This window comes from Sus scrofa, chromosome 3 (genome assembly GCF_054392235.1).
Source record: "Sus scrofa isolate SSC_HxYL_T2T_F1_AM1 chromosome 3, Sscrofa_HxYL_maternal_Yorkshire_Landrace_v2.0, whole genome shotgun sequence".
Lineage (NCBI taxonomy): Eukaryota > Metazoa > Chordata > Mammalia > Artiodactyla > Suidae > Sus > Sus scrofa.
Window position 1 is genome coordinate 129733104 of NC_139385.1, and position 25263 is coordinate 129758366.

The following is a 25263-nucleotide window of genomic DNA, read 5'->3' on the forward strand; positions in this document are numbered from 1 at the left end:
TTTGTTTGTTCTCTCCACATCCATTCTGCATGTAATGTATAATTTCTCTTGTGCATATTTGAAAACAGTTGTTCAACACATTTCTTTTGAACCTATCTCTCTATTTTGGCTTGCATTCACAATGTCTGCTGGAAAAGAAGTACAATGCGTCTTAAGGTTAACGTAGCTTCTTAGAGCTTCCTCAGCTTTAAAGATTGCTCTGCTTACAGATGTTCTTGCCCTTGCAGGAACAGTGGTGAAAAGGGAAAGGGCAGATGAAACATGAGCTTAACCTAGTCTGATTGTGGAGACATAACTCATACTGTGATTACAGAGTTTTCAGAGAGACATGAGAAACTGTGTTTTCTTTAAAGGGGCGTACTCTAGAAAATAACGCGTGCAATAAATTGTCTATAAAGGTCACCCGGGGAAGAGGGTGAACATCTGTATGATTTTTTTTATTATTCAAAAGCTTTATCTGGTTTCAATTAACCACATGGCTGAAGTCCCCCCCCCCACCCCTCTTTAAACACCTGGCCCAGTTAATATCGGCGGTATGATCCCTGCTGAAGTGTTGAAATTTCAGTGTCTCTGGGCTACTCTGAGACGGCACAGTGCCTGCATGTCTGAAGTTAGCATGACACGCTCCATTTAAGATGCATTTGACAATCAAATAAGTTTGTGTTAGCCAGAGTGTTGCAACCCCTAATCATTTTGCCAAAAATAAGTTAGCTGTTAGGTTTTATAACATATGAAGTGTGATAATAAGAAACTTGTGTTTCCATTTCTTCTGTTATTTTTACTGGAATATTTGACTCCCATAAGATTTTGAAGACATATGTGTAGTTTAGTAGCTGGTTTATTTGGTTTTATTTTGTTTCAATTCTTTATAATATTTTTGTAACCAATTATAGGAAACTTTGGTCTTAAAATAATTTTAAGAGTTACTGCATATTTTAGACATAATGTCTGACCTATATTTTAATATACTAAAGAAAATAATTGGCTCTTAAAAATCTGGTATTAAAAATTTTGTTTAAGCAAATTTGGTACTTAGAATTATGGAAAGTCTTTATATATTTTGACAATAATGTTCAGAATAAAGAATTGAAGGGCGTTCCCGTCGTGGCTTAATGGAAACGAATCCGACTAGTAACCATGAAGATGCAGGTTCAATACCTGGCCTCGCTCAGTGGGTTAAGGATCCAGCATTGCTGTAAGCTGTGGCATAGATTGCAGACATGGCTTGGATCCCGTATTGCTGTGGCTGTGGTGTAGGCAGGCAGCTATAGCTCTGATTTGACCCCTCATTGGGAACCTCCATATGCCACAGGTGCGTCCCTTAAAAGAAAGAAAGGAAGGAAGGAAGGAAGAAGAAAGAAAGAAAAGAATAAAAAAATTCAAAAAGACTATAATTGGAAGATTTTTATTTTTACTTAAAAAAAATTGTTTGGCTGTGTCTATGGCATGTGGATGTTCTTGGGTCAGGGATCGAACCCTTACCATAGCAGTGACAATGCCAAATCCTTAACCACTAGGCCACCAGGGAACTCCCTGGAAGATTTTTAAATAGTACTATAATGACTTAAAATTATAAACACATTTTCAGATTCATGGGCTCTGTAGAGACAGTCTACTCCCATCTTTAATTTTACAGGTAGAAACTGAAAGGAAAGTACCTTGCCAGGATTCAGTCTTGGCTCTGTCCGGGTCTAGGGATGGGTATGGTTATATTAGCTGTGGGTACAAAGAGAATCTAAGAAAATATCTGATGGCTCTTTCGACCTTTTGTTAGTGGCAGAGCCTACTGATAGTGTGTGGCACGTTCCTGGACTGTACACAGCTGGCTTCATGTGACTCATTACTGTGTAGCTCCAGGAATAGGAAGGAGATCCCGTGAATACTACCCTAGCAATTTGAGGCAGAAGGGGGTGACACGGGAACAAAAGATAGTCATCTTAACCCCACTATCTAGAATCTCCTTTCCTTCAACATCAGTCCTCTCTATATGTTTATGTGCCATCTGATTTTCCCAGTAAATTGTTTGTGTAAACAGTTGCTCAAGGTTGGGAGTTGAAAGCCTTCGATTCTTAAACTCATCTCTTCACTGAGTCATGAAGTGAAATTCAAGTAATTTAACTGTTATTTTCCTCTAAGGATTTATATGGCATTTAATTATATAACACTTCCTCCCCTTCCAGGGCTATCAGACAGATCCTTCAAAATTTAATTTTTTATATTATTTGGCCTTCCTTGGGAAAAATGCACAATAACATAGAGCTTCCTTTGTCTGCCTGGTTGGCAAAAATACCTTCTCTCTAAATGAAATTTCCAGATTACTTAACCTTACTCCTTTAAGCCTCAGACTTATTTTATCCAGTTGGGTAAAATTTTGTCCAAAATGTACTTTTTGCCTATCTACCTTTTTCAGCAGTACATGTTGATTATGGAAGAATTTTTTCCTAATGATTCAAAGACATCATTTTCATACAGTTATTGTACTACAGTAAAATACAATTACAGGGATTTTGCCTGTGTCCTGAAATTTCTTAGATCATAGTGCTTTTGTAAAAAAAAGAATTCTCATGCCTGTTTATTTTATAGTTTTTTGGTCTCCTCCCTCAATGTTAGGTGCCATTTCTCTTCCCTATTTGTACTTCGTTGCTACTAATTTTCTGCAGAGAATAGATAACCATGTTAGAGTTTTGTCTCCAGTAAGAATGAATACATCTTAAACGAAGATACAAGAGTAAAATTGACAGAATTAAGTAAAAGAATTTTGTTATTACAGCAGTAACAAAACTTCTTTCATTTGTTTCTTTGGGTATCCCCAGTGTGGTGATAGTGTAGATACTCAAAATTTTAGAGATTCAAAACATACCCACAAGTACAACTAAGAAGCTTGAAAAACTACTGAAAGTTAAAATAGCATGTTAGATCACATATGTTTTGATTCAGGAGTATATCTTGTCTAGATTAGGAAAAAAATTAATTCGAATATTCTGAAAGTAAAGAGATTTTGAGATTGTGGTATACTTACACTATTCTGCACATCTGCAGTCAGTGAGACATGCTTGTGAGAAACATTTATACACGTCACAAGGTTGTGTTCAATTGCCAGCATAGTCTGGAGGTAGGGGAAGAATAGGAGATAATTTATTTGTCAGAGTAACTGTTGTCACAGTTCTGCCCCTAGATCAATTGATAAGAAATAAAAGGCAGAAATGAGGAAGTACCACGAAGCTTTGAGTGTTTTGAAAAGAGAGGTAGCATCTCACTGGGAGGATCAGAAAACATACCATGGAAGAGGTGGTATTGAACAGAGGAAGGAGGAGTCAGTATTTAGAAGGATTTAAAACAGAGGATTTGATGGGGTTTGCAGGGGATGGCAGGGTTGCTATGCATCCTAAGCGGTAGAAAGTCTATGAAAAAGGGTTTTTATCACTGGGCACATGTACAGCAGTGGGTAGTCTGCTCTGTATGCAGCACAGTGTGCAAGAAGGGAACCGTGGGTAGGAGAACCTAGGCTGATGGAGTGGAGGGGCAAGAAAGTTTGGACTCTGTTTTCTGGACAGCAAGGAGCCACTGAAGGATCTGAGATAATAATAGTCATGCATCGGGTAAAGCTAACGTCTCAGTGAAAAGAAAAATGGAATGAGAGAGAGAGTGTAGAATAAAATGAAATGAGAGCGTGTAGAATAGAAAGTGAACCACCAAGTGGTAGGCAAGTTCGCTAGTCCAGTGAGAAATCATGGAAACACTATATGGGATCTGCCCAGGGAAATTGTTCAGAAAGAAAAGAAACAGGTCATAGACTTATATTGGGGGAATGACTTCATTTGGTGGGAAGGAGGATGAAGAGGACGAAGCAGAGAAGAAGGCAAAAGGTGTCATAATTTTCTAGTCTATGGGCGGCAATCTACTAATGGGTCCTGAATTCACTTCAGTGGGTTGCAACCAGTGGATTAGTCAAATAGGGTGGACTCTGCCATCATAGCACAGGGTTAGTGGCTTTTAACAACGAAGCTTTGTTTATGACTTGTGATATAAGTCCTTTGACAGTAAGTTGCCCGCATGTAGTTCTCTCCTTGTGCTCTTATTCCAGAATCCAGGCCGATGGAGTAGCTGGAATAGTCGGTCTCACAGCAGAGAATAAAAAGGAAACAGTGAATCACATACTGCATTTTAAAACCTCTGCCTGGAAGTGACATTTGTCACTCCTCATCCTGCATTAGACAGAGCAAGTCGCATGACCAAGTCTACCAACAGTGAGGTCGTGAAGTTTAATCTTCAGGGAAGGGAAGCCTATGGTCTGTAAATAATAAAACTGCATTTTTTAAAAAGTAAAGTAAAATAGAGTAGAATAGAAAATATTAGAGTATATCCTATTGTTAAAAAGGTATATATTGTGGACTCTTTTATTTTGCTTTGTATGAGTGTGTATTGATATCCTAGATTACAATGCAGAGTATACGTATATGTTACTGTGGGTCAAAGTAAAACATTTGAAAGTCATTAACCTAGACTAGAGTATACTACGAAGCTAGGAAAAGAGAAAGAATGTCTAGAAAGGCATAGATATGGTAGATTAAGGATGGTCAGATTCCTTGCCATTCCTCTCTCGGGAGGTGAAGTCTCTCTCCTTTCCCCTTTGACTTTGGGCTGGGCATGTGACTTGGTTTCGCCAGTGGGATGTGGTGGAGGTGATATTCTAGTGCTTCCAAACCCAGGCCTTAAGAGGACTGGGAGCTTCTATTTTCTCCTTCTTGGAAGCCAGCTCTCAAATCAGAAGTCCAGCAACCCTGAGACCACCATGCTGCGAGAAGCCCAGGCCAGCCACATAGGAGGATCATGAGGAACCAGATGTGAGTGAAACCTTCTTGGACTTTACAGCCTATCCCATCTGCTACCGAATGTAGCCAAGTGAGTGCCCAGAGCCACTGCCATATGGAGCAGAAGTCTAGCTGTGTCCTCTTTGAATTCCTGACCCACAGAATCAGAAAGAATAATCAGTGGTTCCAAACCATAAGTTTTGGGAATGGTGTGTTATATAGAAATAGATAAATGGAACAAGGTAAAGGAACTGAGTATAACAAAGATCGAAGGAGTTCCCGTGTGGCTCAGTGGTAACGAACCTAAGATCCATGAGGATGCATGTTCAATCCCTGGCCCCACCCAGTGGGTTAAGGATCCAGCATTGCCATGAGCTGTGGTGTAGGTCACAGACACAGCTTGGATCTGGCATTGCTGTGGCTGTGGTGTAGGCCAGCAGCTGCAGCTCAGATTTGACCCCTATCCTGGGAACTTCCTATGCCACAGGTGTGGCCCTAAAAAGCAAAAAAAAAAAAAAAAATTGAAGAGAAGAAGAACCTAAGCCTTCTGATCTTGGTAATTGGAAGGTCAGTGATGGCCTGGAACAGAACATTTTTAGTGAAATAATGGAAGAAGGAGGTTGCAGGAAATTGGGTGTTGCAGGAAATTGGGTGATCCAGGAATTGGCCAGTAAAGGGCAGAAGACAAGATGATAACTTGGAGAAGTTGGTCGAGGAAACATCTTTTCTGTATAAGTGGGAGAGAATTTTTTTAATGATTTTTATTTTTTCCGTTATAGTTGGTTTATAGTGTTCTGTCAGTTTCTACTGTACAGCAAAGTGACCCAGTCATACATATATATATATATATATATATTCTTTTTCTCACTTTATCTTCCATCATGTTCCATCACAAGTGACTATATATGGTTCCCAGTGCTATACAGCAGGATCTCATTGCTTATCCACTCCAAAGGCAATAGTTTGCATCTATTAAGCCCAAATTCCTAAGTGGGAGAGAATTTAGGTTATGCTGAGAGGAATAACCCATGCAGAGAGAGATGCAGAAAATCAAAGAGAAATGGGAATGTTTGTTGGAGAGGTTTCCTTCTTGTTGTCTTTTAAGCCTGCACACTTGAAAACAAAACATGCTCACATGTTGTAACAAGGTCATGTAACAACCTAATTTTTCCCATTTTACAGATGAGACCAAAGTTCCAAGTCCTTATGAGTCTTCTATCCTTACGTTAGGTAGCTAGTAAATGGCAGAACCAGGACTCTGCAGTCTGTGCTGTCACATTTCCATCACTGGCCTTCAGGTGAGTTAGGAAGGTTAAAATTGTAGATAATTAGAGTAAGTTACTTTGACAAACCATCAAAACCTATTTGACCTAAACTTAAAGTTTCTACTCTTATTCCTTTAAGACTTGAGTTCTTCAAATAAACAGGGAGGGTTTTTGCGGGAAGTGGGTGAACGCACTTGGGGCAGGTCAGAGAGAACTGGGAGAAAGGAGAACAGGTCTGAGTGTCCTGGAGCATAGATCAAGGGAGGTGGTCGTGAGGCAGGGCCAAGGGCAGAAATTAACCTCAGACAACAGTGAATCAGAATCCTGTAATTGAGCTTAGAGCATGAAGGGAACTGGAGGATTCTGCAGTTGTGTCCAATGACCCGTTAGTGAACCCCGGTGTGTGAAAACTGCAATGGTCAGGCAGTCAACAGCTACCTTGGTTTGTGAAAGACACTCCATTGTAGAAAACAGCACATCTCTCCTCTGAGGAAAGTCTGTTTTCAGTATGCTGAAGTGCTATTTTTGTAATTAACCGATGCATTTATTTAAATATATTAACATATCTGTTTATGTGTATACACACACGTTGTCTTTTCTGAATATCACAGATTACCTTGCTGAAACTAGACACATGGAAAGTTTCAACTTTTCAACTTCAGCCATTTTTTAGTTATCTGCTTATTTTAAAAAAATCCTGAAATTGCTTTCAAAGTGGAAAAATTGTGTGGGCTTTTTTCATCTTTTCATAACTTGAAAACTATTTAATATATTTTTCTCAAACTTTGCAAAAAAAAAAAAAAATCACCTTTGGGCTGAAACCAAGCATGGAAAATTTCACCACAAAGAGCTAATTTTTTGGAAAGCTGCAAGAAAGTGAAAACAGGGGTTTATAATAGAACATTCTTCATGCATGTTAATACTTAGTACTTTATCTAATGTGTTTCATCTGAGAATTTCTGAACACTGTTCAGATTTAAATATTGAGCCATTTTAATAGTTACGTATCCATGATATACTGTCAGAAAATATGGAAAATTCCCCACATCCTCTGAAAAGTGCAATATACATTGGGAGTTTGATATGTTTAAAGGGAGAGGTAAGGAAAATGAAGTAAAGTGGCTACTAGCCAGAGAAAGCCTTACACTTACTGCCTAAACACATTTTATCACCACCTCTTCCTGGCCCAGGAGGAGTTGGGAGTAGGATCTATGTGATGACATAAGGCAGCAATTCAAAAATCTGAGCCAGTAGTTCTCAGGCAGTATCAGCATCACCTGGGATCTTGTTAGAAATGCAAAATATTGGGCCCCACCCAGACTTACAGAAACCTAAACCCGGCACACAGTGTTTTAACAAGTGCTGTAGGTAAATCTGGTGTATGCTCTAGTTTGAAACTAGAACTTTTTCCAAAAGCTTGGAATGTAGAATGTTCTGAGGTGTTGTGGACAATTTAATCTGTCCTTGCTCATTCAGCTCTGTCTTCTCATACCATTCCTTGGAAGCAGGGGAACTACTCAGCAAGTTTTCTAAAAGAAAGATCTTCTTTCCTCTACTTCATGTTTTCTAGCTCTTTGCAGCTGTGACCTTATCCCCAAGCACAGTAAGCACCTCCACCCCGCGTAGAGGTGCTCATACAGGGGAAACAACGCTCCCAAGACGTAGGTTCTCATTTCCGTGATTATCAGGGCCAAGCCTGGGATGGGACCATATATTTCATTCTCATTTCTTTGAAGTCTTAAGTTCTAAGATTTAAGCAGCAAGGTAGCAGAGGTCTGTCAGTGGAAGCTGATTTAAGCCCTGCTTTTTTATGTGCAAGTTCTCGGAAATCTTAAGTTTCACGGTGGCCCTCTACATTCCAGCAAACTCCAGTGTCTCCATTTTTGTGTGGTTAGGCACTGAAGTCATTGTTTATGTGGCACTGAAACAAATTTTGAGAATATTCCCCTGGTGACAGAAGTGGACCTATTGCTAATCACTGGTGCCCCAGCTTGTATGAATGAAACTTAAGCATAGCCCGGAAGAGGTATTTATGCTGTTTAAGGTATCTGTCTTCAGTTGCAGCCCATTTCAGAGAAGTATAAGCATCTAAGGTAATAATATCAATGGAGAGGGAAAAGGCACATCTTTTTAAATTGATCGTTTAAAGTTTTTATTATGAAAAATAAAACAGAAAAATAAAAGTAATTGTATATTAAATCTCCATATATCTGTTAGCCAGATTACCATAGCTACTAATATCTTTACCTCATTTTTTTTTCAAAGACTTTCAAGTAAATGATAGCCTTCATGATATTTCACTGAAATATTTCATTGTGCATCTTATATGAAGGACTTTTTCTTATCTGTCATGTCATTGTTATGCCTAGCAAAATGAATGGTATAGTCCCTAAAATGTCTTTTTACAATTGTTTGTAAGATCCTTCCTTAAATTAAAGGCTTTTCTTTCCCATTATAAAAGTTAATATATTTGTGAGTTTCAGGAAGGTAGGAAAACAAGTTTAAATTTAAAAAGTAAACACGCCTTTGAGGATTGCTATGTATTCGGAGAGACTTAACATACCATAAATTGCTTTTATAGCACAACAAGTAGCCTCTTAAAACAGAATGTGAAATTGTTTAAAGAAAGGTATGGATGGATCTGAGAATAATCTGTTATAAAGAAATTTGATGTATGAGTTCATGATTTTAAAAGTAATTGTCTTTTGAGTTACCACGCTTAAACCAGAGAAGATAATGCAATACCTTCAATTTTGCTTTTATTTAATAAGGAAAAAGGGAAAATGTGGGGCTGTTTTTGCATTATTATTTATTAGGATGTATTTAAAACTCCCTTACAGATATTATAGAGTATTAAATTATTAAAAACTGTAATTATCCTTTATTATATTACTATAACTATAATTTATGAATCATTTAATTCTTTCAACAATTCTTTTTCTGTTTATTTGCTTATTAAAATTTTTTTAAGTGTTGCACATGTAAGTTCCTAGACCAGAGATTGAATCCAAACTACAGCTGTGACCTACACCACAGCTGTGGCAATACCAGATCCTTTAACCCACTTTGCCAGGCCAGGGATTTAACCTGTGCCTCCGTAATGAACTGAGCTGCTGCAGTTGGATTCTTAACCCACTGCACCACAGTGGGAACTTCTGCTTATTTTGTTTTTATTTTTTCTTTTTTATTTTTTTTATTATTATTATTTTTTATTTTCCCACTGTATAGCAAGGGGATCAAGTTATCCTTACATGCATACATTACAGTTACATTTTTTTTCCCCTACCCTTTGTTCTGTGACAACATGAGTATCTAGACAAAGTTCTCAATGCTACTCAGCAGGATCTCCTTGTACATCTATTCTAAGTTGTGTCTGATAAGCCCAAGCTCCCAATCCCTCCCACTCCCTCCCCCTCCCATCAGGAAGCCACAAGTCTTTTCTCCAAGTCCATGATTTTCTTTTCTGAGGAGATGTTCATTTGTGCTGGATATTAGATTCCAGTTATAAGTGATATCATATGGTATTTGTCTTTGTCTTTCTGGCTCATTTCACTCAGTATGAGATTCTCTAGTTCCATCCATGTTGCTACAAATTGCATTATGTCATTCTTTTTTATGGCTGAGTAGTATTCCATTGTGTATATATACCACATCTTCCGAATCCAATCATCTGTTGATGGACATTTTGGTTGTTTCCATGTCCTGGCTATTGTGAATAGTGCTGCAATGAACATGCGGGATTAGTTTTCCTTTTCTTAAAAAAAGCTTTCAGTGCTGTCAATTGATATTAACAGCATTTTCTATTGGTTTATTTTTACATTTTTTTTTCACTTTTTAAGTTGATTTACAATGTTATTTGTTGCTTACAACAAAGCAATTGAATAATACATATATACATGCCATGGACATGTCAAAATAATAATAATTATTATTATAAGCAGGACACAGCCAAAATAATAATAATAATAATAATAATAATAATGATAATTAGCAATGTTCAGCATCTTTTCATATGCTTTTTGGCCATCCATTTTCTTTAGAGAGATGTCTATTTAGGTCTTCTGCCCATTTTTTTCCTTTTTCTTTTTTCCTTTTTAGGGCCACACATGCAGCATGAGGAAGTTCCTGGGTGAGAGGTCAAATGGGAGCTGCAGCTGAGGCCTACACCACAGCCACAGCAGCACAGGATCCGAGACACATCTGTGACCCATGCTGCAGCTTGCAGCAAAGCCGGATACTTAACTCACTAAGTGAGGCCAGGGATCGAACCCACATCCTCATGAATACTAGTTAGGCTCTTAACCTGCTGAACCACAACAGGAACTCCCTTCTGTCCATTTTTTTTGTTAGGTTGTTTGTTTTTATGATTTTGAGCTGCATGAGTTGTTTGTATATTTTGGAAATCACTTGTCATTCACTTTATTTGCAAATATTTTCTCCAGTTCTGTGAGTTGTCTTTTCATTTTGTTTCTGATTTCCTTTGCTGTTCAAAAGCTTAAGTTTAGTTTAATTTAAGGTCCCATTTGTTTATTTTATTTTTATTTTCATTACTCTAGAGTGTCAAAGAGTGTTCTGCCTATGTTTTCCTCGACATTTAGGCCTTTAATCCATTTTGAGTTTATTTTTTACATGGTGTTAGAGAATGTTTTAATTTCATTCTTTTGCATATAGCTGTCCAGTTTTCCCACCACTACTTATTGAAGAGACTGTCTTTTCTCCATTATATATTCTTGCCTCCTTTGTCATAGATCAGTTGACCATGCTTGGGTTTATTTCTGGGCTTTCTATCCTGTTCCATTTATCTATATTTCTGTTATTGAGCCAGTACCATCCATACTGTTTTGGTTACTATAGCTTTGCAGTATAATCTGAGTTTAGGGAGCCCGATTCCTCTAGCTTCATTTTTCTTTCTCAGGTTGCTTTAGCTATTTGGGGTCTTTTGTGTTTCCATACAAATATAAAAATGTTTTGTTCTAGTTCAGTGAAAAATGCCATTGGTAATTTGAAAGAGACTGCACTGAATCTATAGATTGCCTTAGGTGGCATAATCATTTTGACAATATTGATTCTTCCAGCCCAAGAACGTGGTTTATGTTTCCAACCGTTTGTGTCACTTTTTATTTCTTTCACCAGCATCATAAAGTTTTTAGAGTACAAGTCTCTTGCCTTCTTAGGTAGGTTTATTCCTAGGTATTTTATTATTTTTGATGTGATAGTAAATGGGATTGTTTCCTTAATTTCTCTTTCTGACACTTCATTATTAGTGTATAGAAGTGCAAGAGATTTCTGTGTCTTTTGTGATTGGTTTGTTCTTATTTTCTGTTTCTTGCTTGGTTAGTCTTGAAAGATTGTAACTTTTTAATAATCTGTCCATTTTTATTGGCACTTAGTTGCTTGTAGTAGTCTCGTATGATCCTTTGTATTACCATGGTGTCAGCAGTAACTTCTTTTTCATTTCTTATTTTATTTATTTGAGCCCTCTCCCTTTTTTCCTTAATCAGGCCAGCTAAAGGTTTATCAATTTTGTTGATCTTTGTAAAGAACAAGCTTTTAGTTTCATTGTTCTTTTCTATTGCTTTCTTCATCTCTATTTCTTTTATTTCTTCTCTGATCTTTATGATTTCTTTCTATCTACTAACTTTGGGTTTTGTTTCTTCTTTTTCTTGTTACTTTAGGTGTAAGTTTAGATTGTTTATTTGAGATTTTTCTTGTTTTCTGAGTCTTTCAGCAACTTGTGAAGGGGACTCATTCTTTTTCCATTTTATACATGAGAAATGTGAGACTTTAAAGGGTCCAAAGTAACTTGTTCCAGGTTAGACAGCTAATAATGGGCTATGCTAGGATTTGAACCCACATTTGTTTGACTCCAAAGTCCATGTTCTTCGCCACTAGGCTAAAAGGTTAATTTCTTATGATAAAGGATTTGTAGACGTCAGTAAAAAGAACAGCAGTGTCTCAGATAAAGGTGCGAAGGATATAAACATATAACTCACTGAAGAAGAGCTAGATAATAAAATACATCAAAAAATATGTACTTAGCACAATGCGTGACACAGTGCTTAATAAACTAGTACACGATAGTACTTAATAACATCTGCCCTATTGACTGTAGTAGTATGTAATATTTGATGAATGTACCTCAGCAGTTACCAAAATGTGTTGCTGCTATTGCAGTATTTTAAAGAAAAAACTCAGTGTTGTGTATGCATACTTCTGTATACATTTTTGGAAGGTCTGAACAGCTAAATCCCAGGTGGCTTAAGGTGGTTACCTCTGGGGCTTAAAGGTAAGGATGAGTTGGAGGTGGCAATGCTACACCGTTTCTATTTTTTTTACAATGATCATGTGTTACCAGAAAAAGAAAATTCCTATAACAATTGTTTATACCCGGGAGTTCCCTTTGTGGCTCAGTGATTAACAAACCCGACTAGGATCCATGAGGATGCAGGTTCGATCCCTGTTCCGCTCAGTGGATTAATGATCCAGCATTGCTGTGAGCTGTGGTGTAGGCTGCAGATGTGGCTTGGATCCCATGTTGCTGTGGCTGTGGCATAGGCCGGCAGCTGTAACTCCAATTTGACCCCCAGCCTAGGAACTTCCATATGCAAAAAAAAAAAAAAAAAATTACTTATACCCTTTGAACCTACTATTTTCTTTGGGATATACAGAAAATAATAACCTATAATGGGAAAGAATCTGAAAAAGAATATATATATACACGTGTGTGTGTGTGTGTGTGTGTGTGTGTGTGTGTGTGTGTGTGTATACCTGAATCACTTTGCTATATACCAGAAACTAACTACGCTTCAATAAGAAAAAATAATTTCAAAAATAGAGAACACATTCATGTACAAAAATATTATTTATTGTATCAAAATATTGGAAACATCCTAATATCCAAACTTAAAGGAAAGTTTGTACATGGAATGTGCAACTATTAAAAGTATGTTTCTAGAAGTTCCCCTTGTGGCTGAGCAGGTTAAGAACCTGACTAGCATCCATGAGGATGGGTGTTTGATCCCTGGCCTCACTCAGTGAATTAAGGAGTTACTGAGTTGCCAATCTAGTGTTGCTGCAAGCTGTGACATAGATTGGAGATGCATCTTGGATCCATTGTTGCTGTGGCTGTGGTGTAGGCCAGCAGCTGCAGCTCTGATTCAACCCCTATCCTGGGAACTTCCATGTGCTGTAGGTACAGCCATATAGAGAAAAAATTTAATTAATGAATTAATTAAAATAAAATTACGTTTTCAAAAAACATTGTAATACACCAAAGTTAATTATATAATATTAAGGATGTTAAAATATAAAGAGGATAGAGAATATGACTATATGTCAAAAGAAAAGATATATTTAAAATTACCCATATGAATGTAATGGTTGGTTTGAGTGGTGGGTTTTGGAGTGATTTTTTTCTACTAATTTTTTGTTCTTAAATTTCCTCTCATGGCATATATTTTTTTCACTATTAAAATTATTTAATTGTTATGCATTTTCTTTATTTAAAAAGTAATTTGATTTTATGGCTTAATAACCAAAAGTTGGGTTCAGGAGAGAAAGTTTTTAATAATTTGTTACACAGCGAGAGATAACAAATACAAGGTGAAAGTTAAAGGTAAGGTCAACTTCATGGTTTCTCTGCAGGAAAACCCGCCCTTGAGACTAGCAGCATTCAGTCAGTAGCAGCATCTTTGGCAATGGCAGCCAACCTAGCTTTTTAACTCTTCTTGCTCTACTCAGTTACCTAGGCTTTTGCCCATCCCTGCAATTTTTTTTTTTTAATAAACCCTACCTTTTTCCCCCCACAAAAGTAATTTGGGTTGTTGATAAGTATATATGTTGCTGGCCCACCTCATGGTTGTTACTTGGATGTGAGAACAAAATGACAGGTTGGGATTAGCATCATCCTTCATCATGCTGCTGGGGTGAAGCAGACCTTATTCAGATCTCATCAGAGCATGAGGTTCATAGTGACTAGGACTTTAAGAGTCTCTAGGGACCTGGAGCTCCCGTCATGGCGCAGTGGTTAATGCATCTGACTAGGAACCATGAGGTTGAGGGTTCGATCCCCGGCCTTGCTCAGTGGGTTAAGGATCCGGCGTTGCCACCGTGAGCCATGGTGTAGGTTGCAGACGCGGCTTGGATCCCGCATTGCTGTGGCTCTGGCGTAGGCCGGCGGCTACAGCTCCAATTGGACCCCTAGCCTGGGAACCTCCATATGCCGCGGGAGCGCCCTAGAAAAGACAAAGACAAAAAAAAAAGAGAGAGAGAGTCTCTAGGGTATGAGTGAGTGAGTGGCCCATGCTGAGGCAGAGACATTGTCTTTATGAATTCAATAGGAATGGGAGGGATACAAGTCTGAAAAATAGAGCTTGTGCCTTGCTACGTTTAGACCTTGTTATGCCAATGAACTGGATGTTCACAGAAGAGCAGATTCTTAGAGCCTCGGCGGACAGCAGTGAGAGAAGAGATAACAGAAAAAGTAGAGACATGAGCAAAATTCTGTGGAATTGTTTTCTTGTGGCTATTGTTTATTCCAGCCAGAAGATTCTGTTCAGGTCTTTCAGTTTTGGGAGATGAAAACTATGAACTATGAACGTGCTCTTAAAGGAAGGAAAGGACACTTTAATACGGTTACTCCTTGTGCAAGAGGCTATTTTACCCTCCCTTCCTGCTTGTATGGAAAATCTGTGAACAATATGCAATGTAGGCCACAAAAAATTCTCTGAAGTAGAAAAAGCCTAGCAGGCACTAAATGAAAGATGCTTCACTAGAATGAAATGTGGTTGCTTTGCGATCTTATATTCCAAGCCAGTTCCAACCAATTGTATGTGGTTGGGATGCAGCCAGATTATCAGGTGTCAGGGAGGTATGTTAACAAATGGATAAAGACGGAAGCCAGCATTATTTCTGATAACCTGTTCCTGGGAAACAAGATAATAAATAATTTCCCAGTATCATTGACACAGAGACCAGGGGAAACATGTAGGAATGAAGTCTGTAGACAGTCTAGAACTGCCTTTCAATAAATAATTTTATCTCCTCACCAGTATAATTGTGGGAGCTTCTGTAGTAAGCCAAACTGAGTGTTAGAGATTCGGCCTTTTCCTCTTTTATAAACTACTACCCTCAGAAAAATGCCAAAGAGCTTCTTGTGCCTACTGCAGAGGAGGAAGGTTCTAGGGCTTCAGTAATATTACACGAATGTGGACTGGCACTGATTCAGAAGCGAGTTCATGAAGTCTTAGGGACAGTTCTGATTGTCTGGTTGCCCCAGGGGAGTTCTTCTCAAGGTCCCCTGAGGAAGATGGCCTCAACTTGTCCCTTTCGGTCTTAGTCCCTGCACCTGTCCTGTAACATACCTAGTGCTCCCTCCTAACTATTATTATTTCTTACTGTCTGCTTCCTTCCTGTTTTTCCTACTGCCACCTAGCAAATCCACCCTTTTGAATCATCATTGCAAACTGCTTTGTGAACTCTTTCTTCCCATTTTTACTGCCCTTCCTTTGTGACCCTTTTTCTCAAAATTCTTATATATCCCACCTTGTATTATAGGCATTGCATATTTGTTTGATTCTCCCTATTAGATTTTTGAGCTTTTCTTTTTTTTTAATTGAAGTATAAATTACACACAGTAACTCTTTTTTTTTCTCCCTGCTTCAATCTGTCTTATTTTCCAGTTCACTAACCCTCATTCAGCTATGTATAAACTCCTTTGAAACCCATCTGTTGAGTTCTCAATTTCATTTCTTCTATTTTTTTGCTTACAGAATTTCAATTTTATTATTCGTATAGTTACCATTTCCTAAAATTCTACATTATCAACAGGTTTTAAAGTACAATTACTTTTATTCTTTTTTTTTTTTTTTTTTTTTGTCTTTTTGCCTTTTCTAGGGCCGCTTCCCGCAGCATATGGAGGTTCGCAGGCTAGGGGTCTAATCGGAGCTATAGCCACTGGCCTATACCACAGCAACACGGGATCCAAGCCGCATCTGTTAACCTACACCTCAGCTCATGGCAACGCCAGATCCCCAACCCACTGAGCAAGGCCAGGGATCAAAGCCGCAAGCTCATGGTTCCTAGTCAGATTCATTAACCACTGTGCCACAACGGGAACTCCACTTTTATTCTTAAAAAATAAAAATTCAGAGATGATGTTTAAAATAAAAATAAGTGAAATTCATATTTTATGATTCCAGTGCCTGAATCTTATGTATTTACATTTCTTTTCTGCTTTTTTCTTCTTTGTTTTTGGTCATTTTGCCTTGTTCCTCAGTATGTTTATGTATTAGTAAGTGTTCTCTAGAGAAACAGAACCAGTAGGATGTGTGTATAGATAGAAAGAGATTAACATAAGGAAATGGGTAACACGATTGTGGAGGCTGACAAATCCCAAGATCTGTAGTTGGTAAACTGGAAGCCCAGGGGAGCTGATGGTGTGATTCTAGTCTGAAAGCAGGCCAGCTCAGAATCCAGGAAAAGCCAGTGTTTCATTTGGACTCCAAAGACAGGAAAAAGAAAAACAAAGTCCTAGCTCAAAGGCAGTCAGCAGAAGGAATTCTCTCTTACTCAACCTTTCTGTTTTATTCAGACCTTCAGCTGATTGGATGATGCCCCCTACCTTTAGGGAAGGCAATCTGCTTTGCCAAGTCTACTGATTCAAATGTCAGTCTCCTCAAAAACACCCTCCCAGACACCCAGAATAATGTTTGGCCAAGTATCTCTTAACCCAGTGGCCCGTCACATTGACACAGAAAGGAAACCATCACTGCTTGGTAAGGTGCTTTTTTAATTGAATACCTGACATTACATATGGAAAATTGTTAAGATAGTATAAGGCTTCTATCTTCCTCCAGAGAAGATTAACTTTTGCTTTTGACTAGCGGGTATAGTAAGGATCCATCCTTTTGATGTCATGAGGAACTGGCCTAAATCAAAGATATCTTTGGGAGGCCTGGTCTGCTTACAGTTCACTGCTTCTGAGGGGTAGCACTTTAGTAGTTCCCACTGAAAGCCCAGGGTGCCTTCTCTTTACTGGGTACCAAGTGCCCAAGTTTTGACCCTTGAGCCACAGAAGATAATCCAGAAACTGTTCAGCCTCCTGGCCTTATAGCCTTTGCTTGCAAATTAGTAAATAACTAAGAAGAGCTATTTCAGCACACTTCTCTGAGTTTCCTTCTTCTCTAGAATTTTGGCCCTTCATATCTCCTCTGCCTTTGATGCTTTCAAAGGCACTTTAAAAAAAAAATCCTTTTTCCAGTTTTTCTCATTGTTCCTGGCAGGCAGATTCTTGTGCAGTAGTCTAGCCTGCCATCCCCACTCCCCCTGGCCACTGTCACCACCATTGCCTAGCTTCCAGCTCAAGCTTTGCCTTGAAAAATATGCTACTTTTGAGTTTTTTGTTCTTTATGTGACCTGTTTTTTTCTCTGGACAGTTTTGGAATCTTCACTTTATCCCCATTATTATATTTTGTGATGATAGTCCCTGGACTGTTTATCCTTTTTAATCTGGAAACTGGCATCCTTAGGTACTGAAAACTTTTCTAATATTTTTTGTGCTTGTTTTCCAATTATTCACATGTTCCAGAAAAGTCTCTTGATTTATTTCAATTTCCTTTGTTCATTTCTCTGTGTCCTTTAAAAGTTCTATATGATGAGAAATATGGGATTTTTTTCCCCTCTGGCTTATCTGGAATTCATTTAAACTTTTTTTTGGGGGGAGGGCGGTGCACCCAGGGTACCTTGAAGTTCCCAGGTCAGGGGTCGAACCCGCAACATGGCATCAGCCCCAACCACTGCAGTGACAATGCTGGATCCTTAACCCACTGTGCCAGAAGGGAACTCCCTAATTAAATTTTGACTTCAGTCTTCATACAAATAATTGCTAAGATAATTTTTTGTTCCTTGTTCCATTCTTGTAGAATCCTTTTTATTTTCTTCAGGGCTGCACCCACTGCATATGGAGGTTCCCAGGCCAGGGGTCCAATCAGAGCTGTAGCTGCTGGCCTACGTCACAGCCACAGCAATGCTATATCCAAGCTGTGTCTGTGACCTACAGCACAGCTCACAGCAATGTTTGATCCTTAACCCACTGAGCGAGGCCAGGGATTGAACCTGCAACCTCATGGATGCTAGTCAGATTCATTTCCACTGAGCCATGACAGGAACTCCTAGAATCCTTTTTATCTCATGAGTATCTCTGTCTGTCTGAGAAAGCAAATTTTTGGAGTTTTGCTGTACTCTTGCATTATCTCTATCCATTCTGAATTCCGTTTTTCATGTTTTGCTTATATTGACCTGTCTGCTATAATTGACGCTTTCTCAAATGTCTGACATTCCTTTGTTATCTATTCATATTTAGGAATGAAGCACTGGAAATCCCAGGAGGTTTTGTTGCAAGGGCGGGAGGGTGGTCAGCTGGGCAACTTCACTGCAGTATGACTGGACAGAGATCCTGACTTTTTTTTTTTTTTTTTTTTTTGGTGGTGGTTCTATTTCCCAGTGTCACCATCAGTGTGTTCTTTCTCTAGAGCCATTCCGTTCCTTCATGTGAAATCTTCAGCTCTCCTGCCTGAGGGCAACATCATCAGGAAAATGTGTGAGGGACTGGTGTTTGCATGTGAGGGGGGCAGCATTCAGTGCTGCCCTCTCGCTTAATCCTCTTTTCCATGATGGCCCTTTTCCCCTGCCTTTCTCCATGCCCGGAAAGCTCTCTCCTTTAACTTCGGTGCAGAATTAACCTGCAGGCCTGAGCTGGGCCTGGGGAAGAGGAGTTGCTTAGGTGTATTGGATGAGGCAGTTGACCTGGGCACGGCCCCTCAGCCTGGATTTCATTCATTCAGTCTGCAATGTCTTTGTGCTGTCACCGAGCCCCTGGAATGGACGTGAACAAAACAGGAAAGGGGCCCTGCCCTCTCAGAGCTGATAGTCTGCTAAGGGGAGACGGTAATAAACATACACATTAATGTGGTCAAAGACGGGGCGACCTTGATAAAAGAGTAGAGCAAGATAAGGAGGTTAGAAGTGCCTCAGCTGGGGGATAGAGGGCAGTGGTGGACTGTACTGTACTTTATAACCCTTGACGTGGAAATAATTTCCAGCTTACAGAAGAGTTGCAAGAATGAGAATAGCACATAGAACACTGTATTTACTTTAACCTGATTTACTGTTAATATTTTACTTCATTTGCTATGTTATTTGCTCCCCCTCTTCTGCCATCTGCTATTTTTTTCCCCCCCTCTCTCTCCCCCTCTCTCTTTCGCTCTCTCTCTATATTATATGTATTATACATGGGGGTGTAGGGAAATCAAGGGCATGTGTATGCATATATATATATATATATATATATATATATATGTATGTATGTGTGTGTATATATATTATATATATATGTATATACATATATATACATGTATATACATGTATATACACATACATACATATATATACATATATATGTATGTATGTGTGTGTATATATATTATACATATATATATATGTATAATAGTTATATATAAAAAATGGTTCTTTCTGAACTGTTTCAAAGTTAAATATATCATGGCCCTTTACCTCTCAAAATCTTTTCAAATAAATGGGTTTATTTTTTTTTTTTTAAGTTGGTGACTAAAATTTGAACTGGCAACAGAGTATATAATTCCAATTTTCATCCTATAGCGTTTTCAGATACAATGGGGCATTTTTAATTAATAAATTAGTGAACTATCATATTTATGTGTCAAATGCACTGTTAAGTTAGTTGGCAGAGATGTTTAAAGACTCTCAGGAATGTAAGCCAATCCTTTAGGGGTAGGTAAGGGCCTTCCCAGAGGCACTTGGGCCCTCTCTGGGCTCTGTAGAAGTAAGGTCTCTGAAGTCCAGTGAGGCAGTGGAAGCCTCAGGAAGCTGTGTGTCTGGATGACAGTGGATGCAGGAGCACCCCCCTCAGAGACCTGTGAGGGAAAAGATATGTTAAGATACACACATCCTTGATATATCCTTATTTTTTCCTGAATTGAAAGGAGGGCAGACTCTTATCTATTTCATTATCCAAGCTGGCACTGAGGTTTATGGACCTCCTTCAGTTATCTGGGCCTAACCTCTTGCCATTGAGTTAACTGCTTATTTTCTCAAGTTTTAAACCTGTATCCCAAGGGGTCTTGGCTTTCCTAACTGTTGGATTTGCCTTCTGCCAGATAAAATGGGACATACTTTGCCATACTTTGTGCCTTCGACTTCTGACTAGCTGGGCGTGTTTACTGGCGTAGATTCTGTGGCGAAAGTCCCTTGTTGTCTGGCGCTTTAGCCTGCACCCAGTGGGTGCCTCTGCCAAGGGCCCTGCCACGTACTGCTCTTGCTAGTCTAAAAACCTGTGGTGGGTACCTTTTCCTCGTCTTCACTCAACTATAAAAGGGCCATTTCAGTGTGTGGAACTGAAGTGTACATGTTTCACAGCATCTTCCAGCAGAGTTTCCCCGGATCACCCTGAGCTCTGTCATCACGCTTTGCTTCTGTAGGTATTCAGGGAATGTCAAACAATTTCTTTTGCCATGGCCCTTTTCAAAGGTTTCTAGGCCATGATGAGTAAGAGGTTTCTAATGCCCATTTTTTATGTTTCTATTGTACTGTTTCCCATAGCATGATGCCTAAGGTGCAGTTGCCATAAATATTTCTCCTATTAGACTTTAAGACTCTAAAAGCAGAGACTCTTTGTCTCAGTCACCATTCCGTCTCCAGCATTCACCATAGTATCTGGTCTATCATCGGAGGTAACAATGTATCAGTCAGTAAACCCAGAGGGATGACTCTTTCAAGTGGCTTAAGCTTTAAAAGCCTATAGTTTCAACTTAGAAAAGTCCCAAGCCCATTGTCAAGTAGTTGGGGGTTTTTGCTTTCTGGCCCACATAGAGTATCCCAGCTCCAAGTTGAGAGAATTGCCAAATAGCAACTTTTTGGTCAGGAAAGCCATCCTTTCAGATTCTGTGTAGCTTTGCCATTCTTAACCAAGAGAAGGTGACGTTGCCAAAGGCCATAGCTTTGTGAGAACGTTGGAGCTGTAGACATGGGGATGGGTTTGCTCTTCTCACCATTCACCGAATTCTGAGGCTGCCTAGAAAACACTGCTCAACTCGGAATAAGAGGTGCTCTGTAACAGATTGCTGTACTCCAGAGCAGCTTGTAAAGAAGCATCTGAGAGCATCATTCTATCTGAGTTCTTAGTGATTCTGAATCTGAAAGAAGAAAGTAGATTCCAAGAGATTTTAGGCTGAGGAGAAGAGCATTTTGCATTCAAAACAAAATAAATGTGAAGTATATAAAATTACAGAAGCTTGAGAAGAATGGGTGATAGGAAGATTTTGAATCTGTGTTTCAAATGTTAAAGTGTAATCATAAGTTATTTAATATCTCTGCAAATGTGCAAGCAGTGTTCCTTGTAATTAGCAACCCTGACATGTAGATTAAGTGCATGAAACGGCTCTAAATTTTTTTTTTTTTTTAACATTCAAGTACTTAAAGTTTGGAAAAATTTCTGCCCCAGAAGATCTGAGTATAATTCACACTAATGGAAAATGGTAAAAGTGGTCAGTTTCATGAATGCCATCTACCTTAAGCAGAACATATTGAAATGGCATAATTTCTTTTTCAGTAGCCAATAGTTGCTTTACTTCTTATGATAAAATTAAATGATCTAAAGCTGAGTGATTCAAAACACCTATAAATATTGGCCTATCTCTAACAATAATAGCAGTGATTGTTTCAACCATAGGGAAGTATGTCACCAAACAATAATAATTTCTAAGAAATTTTGTCTGGTCTGCAAGTATATGGTATAATTAATGGTTAATGGCATGGCTTCTAAATTCACCCTGCTTAGGTCCATACATCATCTTTGTCACTTTGTAGCTAAACCTCAGTTTTCTCATCAAGGGAATGAAGAAACTTACTTAATAAGGTTGTTATGTATATTAAATGAAATAATGTGTATAGAGTATATTAGCATAGTTCCTGAAAGATAGTAAGCTGTCATTGCTGCTATTATTCTAAACACTTCCCTACTGTGGGGCATATTCCTGCCTTAGTGATATATGAAATTGTTAAGGCAGAATATAAGATCTCAAAAAGTAAGCTCTTAATTATTAAAATAGAATGGGATTTGCAGTTTATAAACTGCATGCATATGATTAAGTAAGCCCAGTCTTATTCAAAGGAGAAGAAAACAACCTTTTGAAGAGAAGACATAAACTAAATTAGGATTGTTCTTACTAGGTCTGTGCTTTGACGACTAGCAGCTTTATCTTTGAAAGCTGCCTGGTTTATACTGCATGTTCTCTAACATGTCTTAACAATGTTGGCAGTCATATAAAAAGAAAAACTGTGCTATGTTTTCTTGTTTTCAGCTTGTACAATGGGGAAGTACCCTGCCATTACTGCAGCAAGGTGGGCTCAGCTGATAAGCAAATAGGGAAAGTAGCAGTGATATTGTTCTTTTAAAGATACTGAGTTACTGTTTATCATGGCTTCATTTAGTCATAACATGTAGGCATCATTACTGCACCCCAGAAAAATGGTTGAATCCACAATAAGCTATCTGAACAGTATAAGTATATTGAAGATTTTTTTAGATTTTACTCCTTTAAAAAAAAATGCCTATTTAATGGAACAGATTGCACACAAACCACACCTGAATATCATACTCCTTACCATATAGCTATATTTCAAAATGTTTCTTCCTTTCTGGAAAATGACTAACAATAATAATAATAAATTCAGGAAAAATAAACATCAAAATACTGTCTCTAAGCCCCCAAACATACCCTATATAAAAGTCCCAAAGTGTATATTTGCTTTCCTATACTATTCAAGAAAACACAGTTGTGCTTCATTATCAAAAGTTGACTCTGTTAAATTTCAAATGAGAATGTGAAATATATGAAAATGTTTCCTTAGAGTAGAATGAATTGGCCAGCCTAGAAGTTCTTTCTTTAATGAGAAAGTAACATAAGAAAATGTTTTGTCATGTACACAGATTTGGAAACCTACTCTGCACAGCTGTGTTATAAAATTGGGTATACTTCCCTGACCTCGCTGATTTTTTTGCCAATAGGTTTCTATGTGAATAAAAGAAATTTTCATTACTGCGCCTTATCCTATCAAATTTTGACTATACATTTCTTTGAAATTATCATTATGACATCTAGGAAAAGTATAAGTTTCACCCAACAGGTAATAACCATTGCTCTCCAAAGGCAAGAGAGGAAAACCAGTCTCATCAACTAAGAATTAGTTGTGATAAAGAATCCTTGGTCTTCCTATATTTTTGAGAGGCAATGATGCATTCAGAGTACATATTAGAACTTCCTTATTGTTTCGGTACATTCCCATGATATCAGAGTGCACTTTAATTCTCAATTTGTTATTGATACAGATCAACCAAATGTAACCCTGTAGTTACTCATGTGTTTTTAGAGTTTCCCTTGCATGCAGTTTTGTTTAACACGGGTCACAGTAATGGATCGTTTATACAAAATAATGGATTGCTTCCTCTTTCTGCCAGCTGATTTGATCAGTCTGAAGTTCCTTATGTACTGTGGGTTACATAACTAGCATGGAATCCGTATGGTACATTTCTTAGTATGACAGTAACTGTATTAACCATTTTTATTCTCTAAGTCTTTGAGGACATTTTAATAAACACAAAGAAGCCTCTTATTTTGAAGTGAATAAACTTGAAATTAAAATGAGCAGTAAGTTACCATACGGGACTCAATTACCAGACTTCTTGGAAAATAGATTATTTTTGTTAGTTGATTGTTGTGGTTAACTGTGGATTGGCCAGGGGAGGAAAAAACACCAAAAAAATTTATTTCTAACTTTCCCATTTAAAATGTTTATAATGTGTTTTAGCATACTTTCCTGCTTCTATAAACAGAATATAATAGATCATAACTTAGTTCTACTCTCTTGAAGAATTTGTAGTACCTGCAAGTCCTAGTTGTGAGTATTTTCTCTTGTCGTCTATGGTGCAATTATAAATGCAGAAAATTTAGGGGATTAGGATTAACTGTACTGACCTCACATTATTCCCCTGCAATTATTTTTTTAAAACCAAATCCCTGGTAGTAGCTGGTTTGGTTATTTACTAATACGGTTAAAAGATGGAGTTCCCGCTGTGGCTCAGTGGTTAACGAACCCAGCTAGCATCCATGAGGACGCGGGTTTGATCCCTGGCCTCACTCAGTGGGTTAAGGATCTGGCATTGCCGTGAGCTGTGGTGTAGGTCGCAGACATGGCTCAGATCCCACATTGCTGTGGCTGGGGTGTAGACCGGCAGCTACAGCTTCGATTGGACCCCTAGCCTGGGAACCTCCATGTGCTGCAGGTGTGGCCCTAAAAGACAAAAGACAAAAAAAAAAAAAAAAAAAAAGTTGCCTGGAGAAGAAAAGAATATAAAAAGTTAAATAGTTAAATTCCAGTTAGTGGAGATTACATTATTCAATGACATCTAATTTTCCAGGTATTATTGAAGAACCTGAAAATAATCAAAATTACCTTTGTGCTTTCAAAATATAAAGAAAAATAAGAGCCCCAAGACTTAGAATGTCACCTTTGAAACTTACTAGTTCCCTTTTTTTCAACAATCCCACCCTCTGATTTCAAAGAAGAAACAGAATTTGGATATCTTCATTGTCAGCACATGCAAATCTACTTAATGTTCATTATGGCAGAGTATTCCATTATATGGATATATCGTAATTTATGTAACCGGGCCTAATTATGGACATTCATCTCACATCTTTTGCCATTTTAAGTAATTCTAGTTTTCCCAATGGTATTTATTGAACAGCTCTTTTTTTTTTTTTTTTCTCTACTGCTACCTTTATCATAAATTTAATTCCCATGTATGCTCAGGTCTATTTTTATTTATTTATTTATTTATTTATTTATTTATTTATTTATTTATTTATTTATTGTCTTTTGTCTTTTTGTTGTTGTTGTTGTTGTTGCTATTTCTTGGGTCGCTCCCGCGGCATATGGAGGTTCCCAGGCTAGGGGTTGAATCGGAGCTGTAGCCACCAGCCTATGCCAGAGCCACAGCAACGCGGGATCTGAGCCACGTCTGCAACCTACACCACAGCTCACGGCAACGCCGGATCATTAACCCACTGAGCAAGGGCAGGGACCTAACCCGC

General features: G+C 38.2%; 1 protein-coding gene and 1 long non-coding RNA gene across 8 annotated transcripts in view; one reads left to right on the forward strand and one right to left on the reverse strand.

Annotated features, from left to right (window-relative positions):
* Nucleotides 1-25263, forward strand: part of LDAH (lipid droplet associated hydrolase) — a 111589-nt gene that overhangs the window by 44664 nt on the left and 41662 nt on the right. Inside the window, exons 5-6 of one of the 7 annotated variants that reach the window (XR_014842463.1) lie at nucleotides 4085-4289; nucleotides 4757-4844. The exons of 4 other annotated variants lie outside the window; for them this stretch is intronic. Coding sequence is in view for 2 of the 3 variants with exons in the window: in XM_085019885.1 (XP_084876011.1) it covers nucleotides 6053-6109 (57 nt within the window). In the remaining variant the exon portion in view is untranslated. Of the gene's footprint in view, nucleotides 1-4084; nucleotides 4845-5993; nucleotides 6110-25263 lie in introns of those variants that run through there. 2 more of the 7 variants (XM_085019885.1, XM_013996309.3) reach the window with 2 other exon arrangements.
* LOC146404936 (uncharacterized) overlaps nucleotides 1-25263 on the reverse strand; it is a 639839-nt gene that overhangs the window by 33512 nt on the left and 581064 nt on the right. The gene's annotated exons all lie outside the window — the stretch shown is intronic.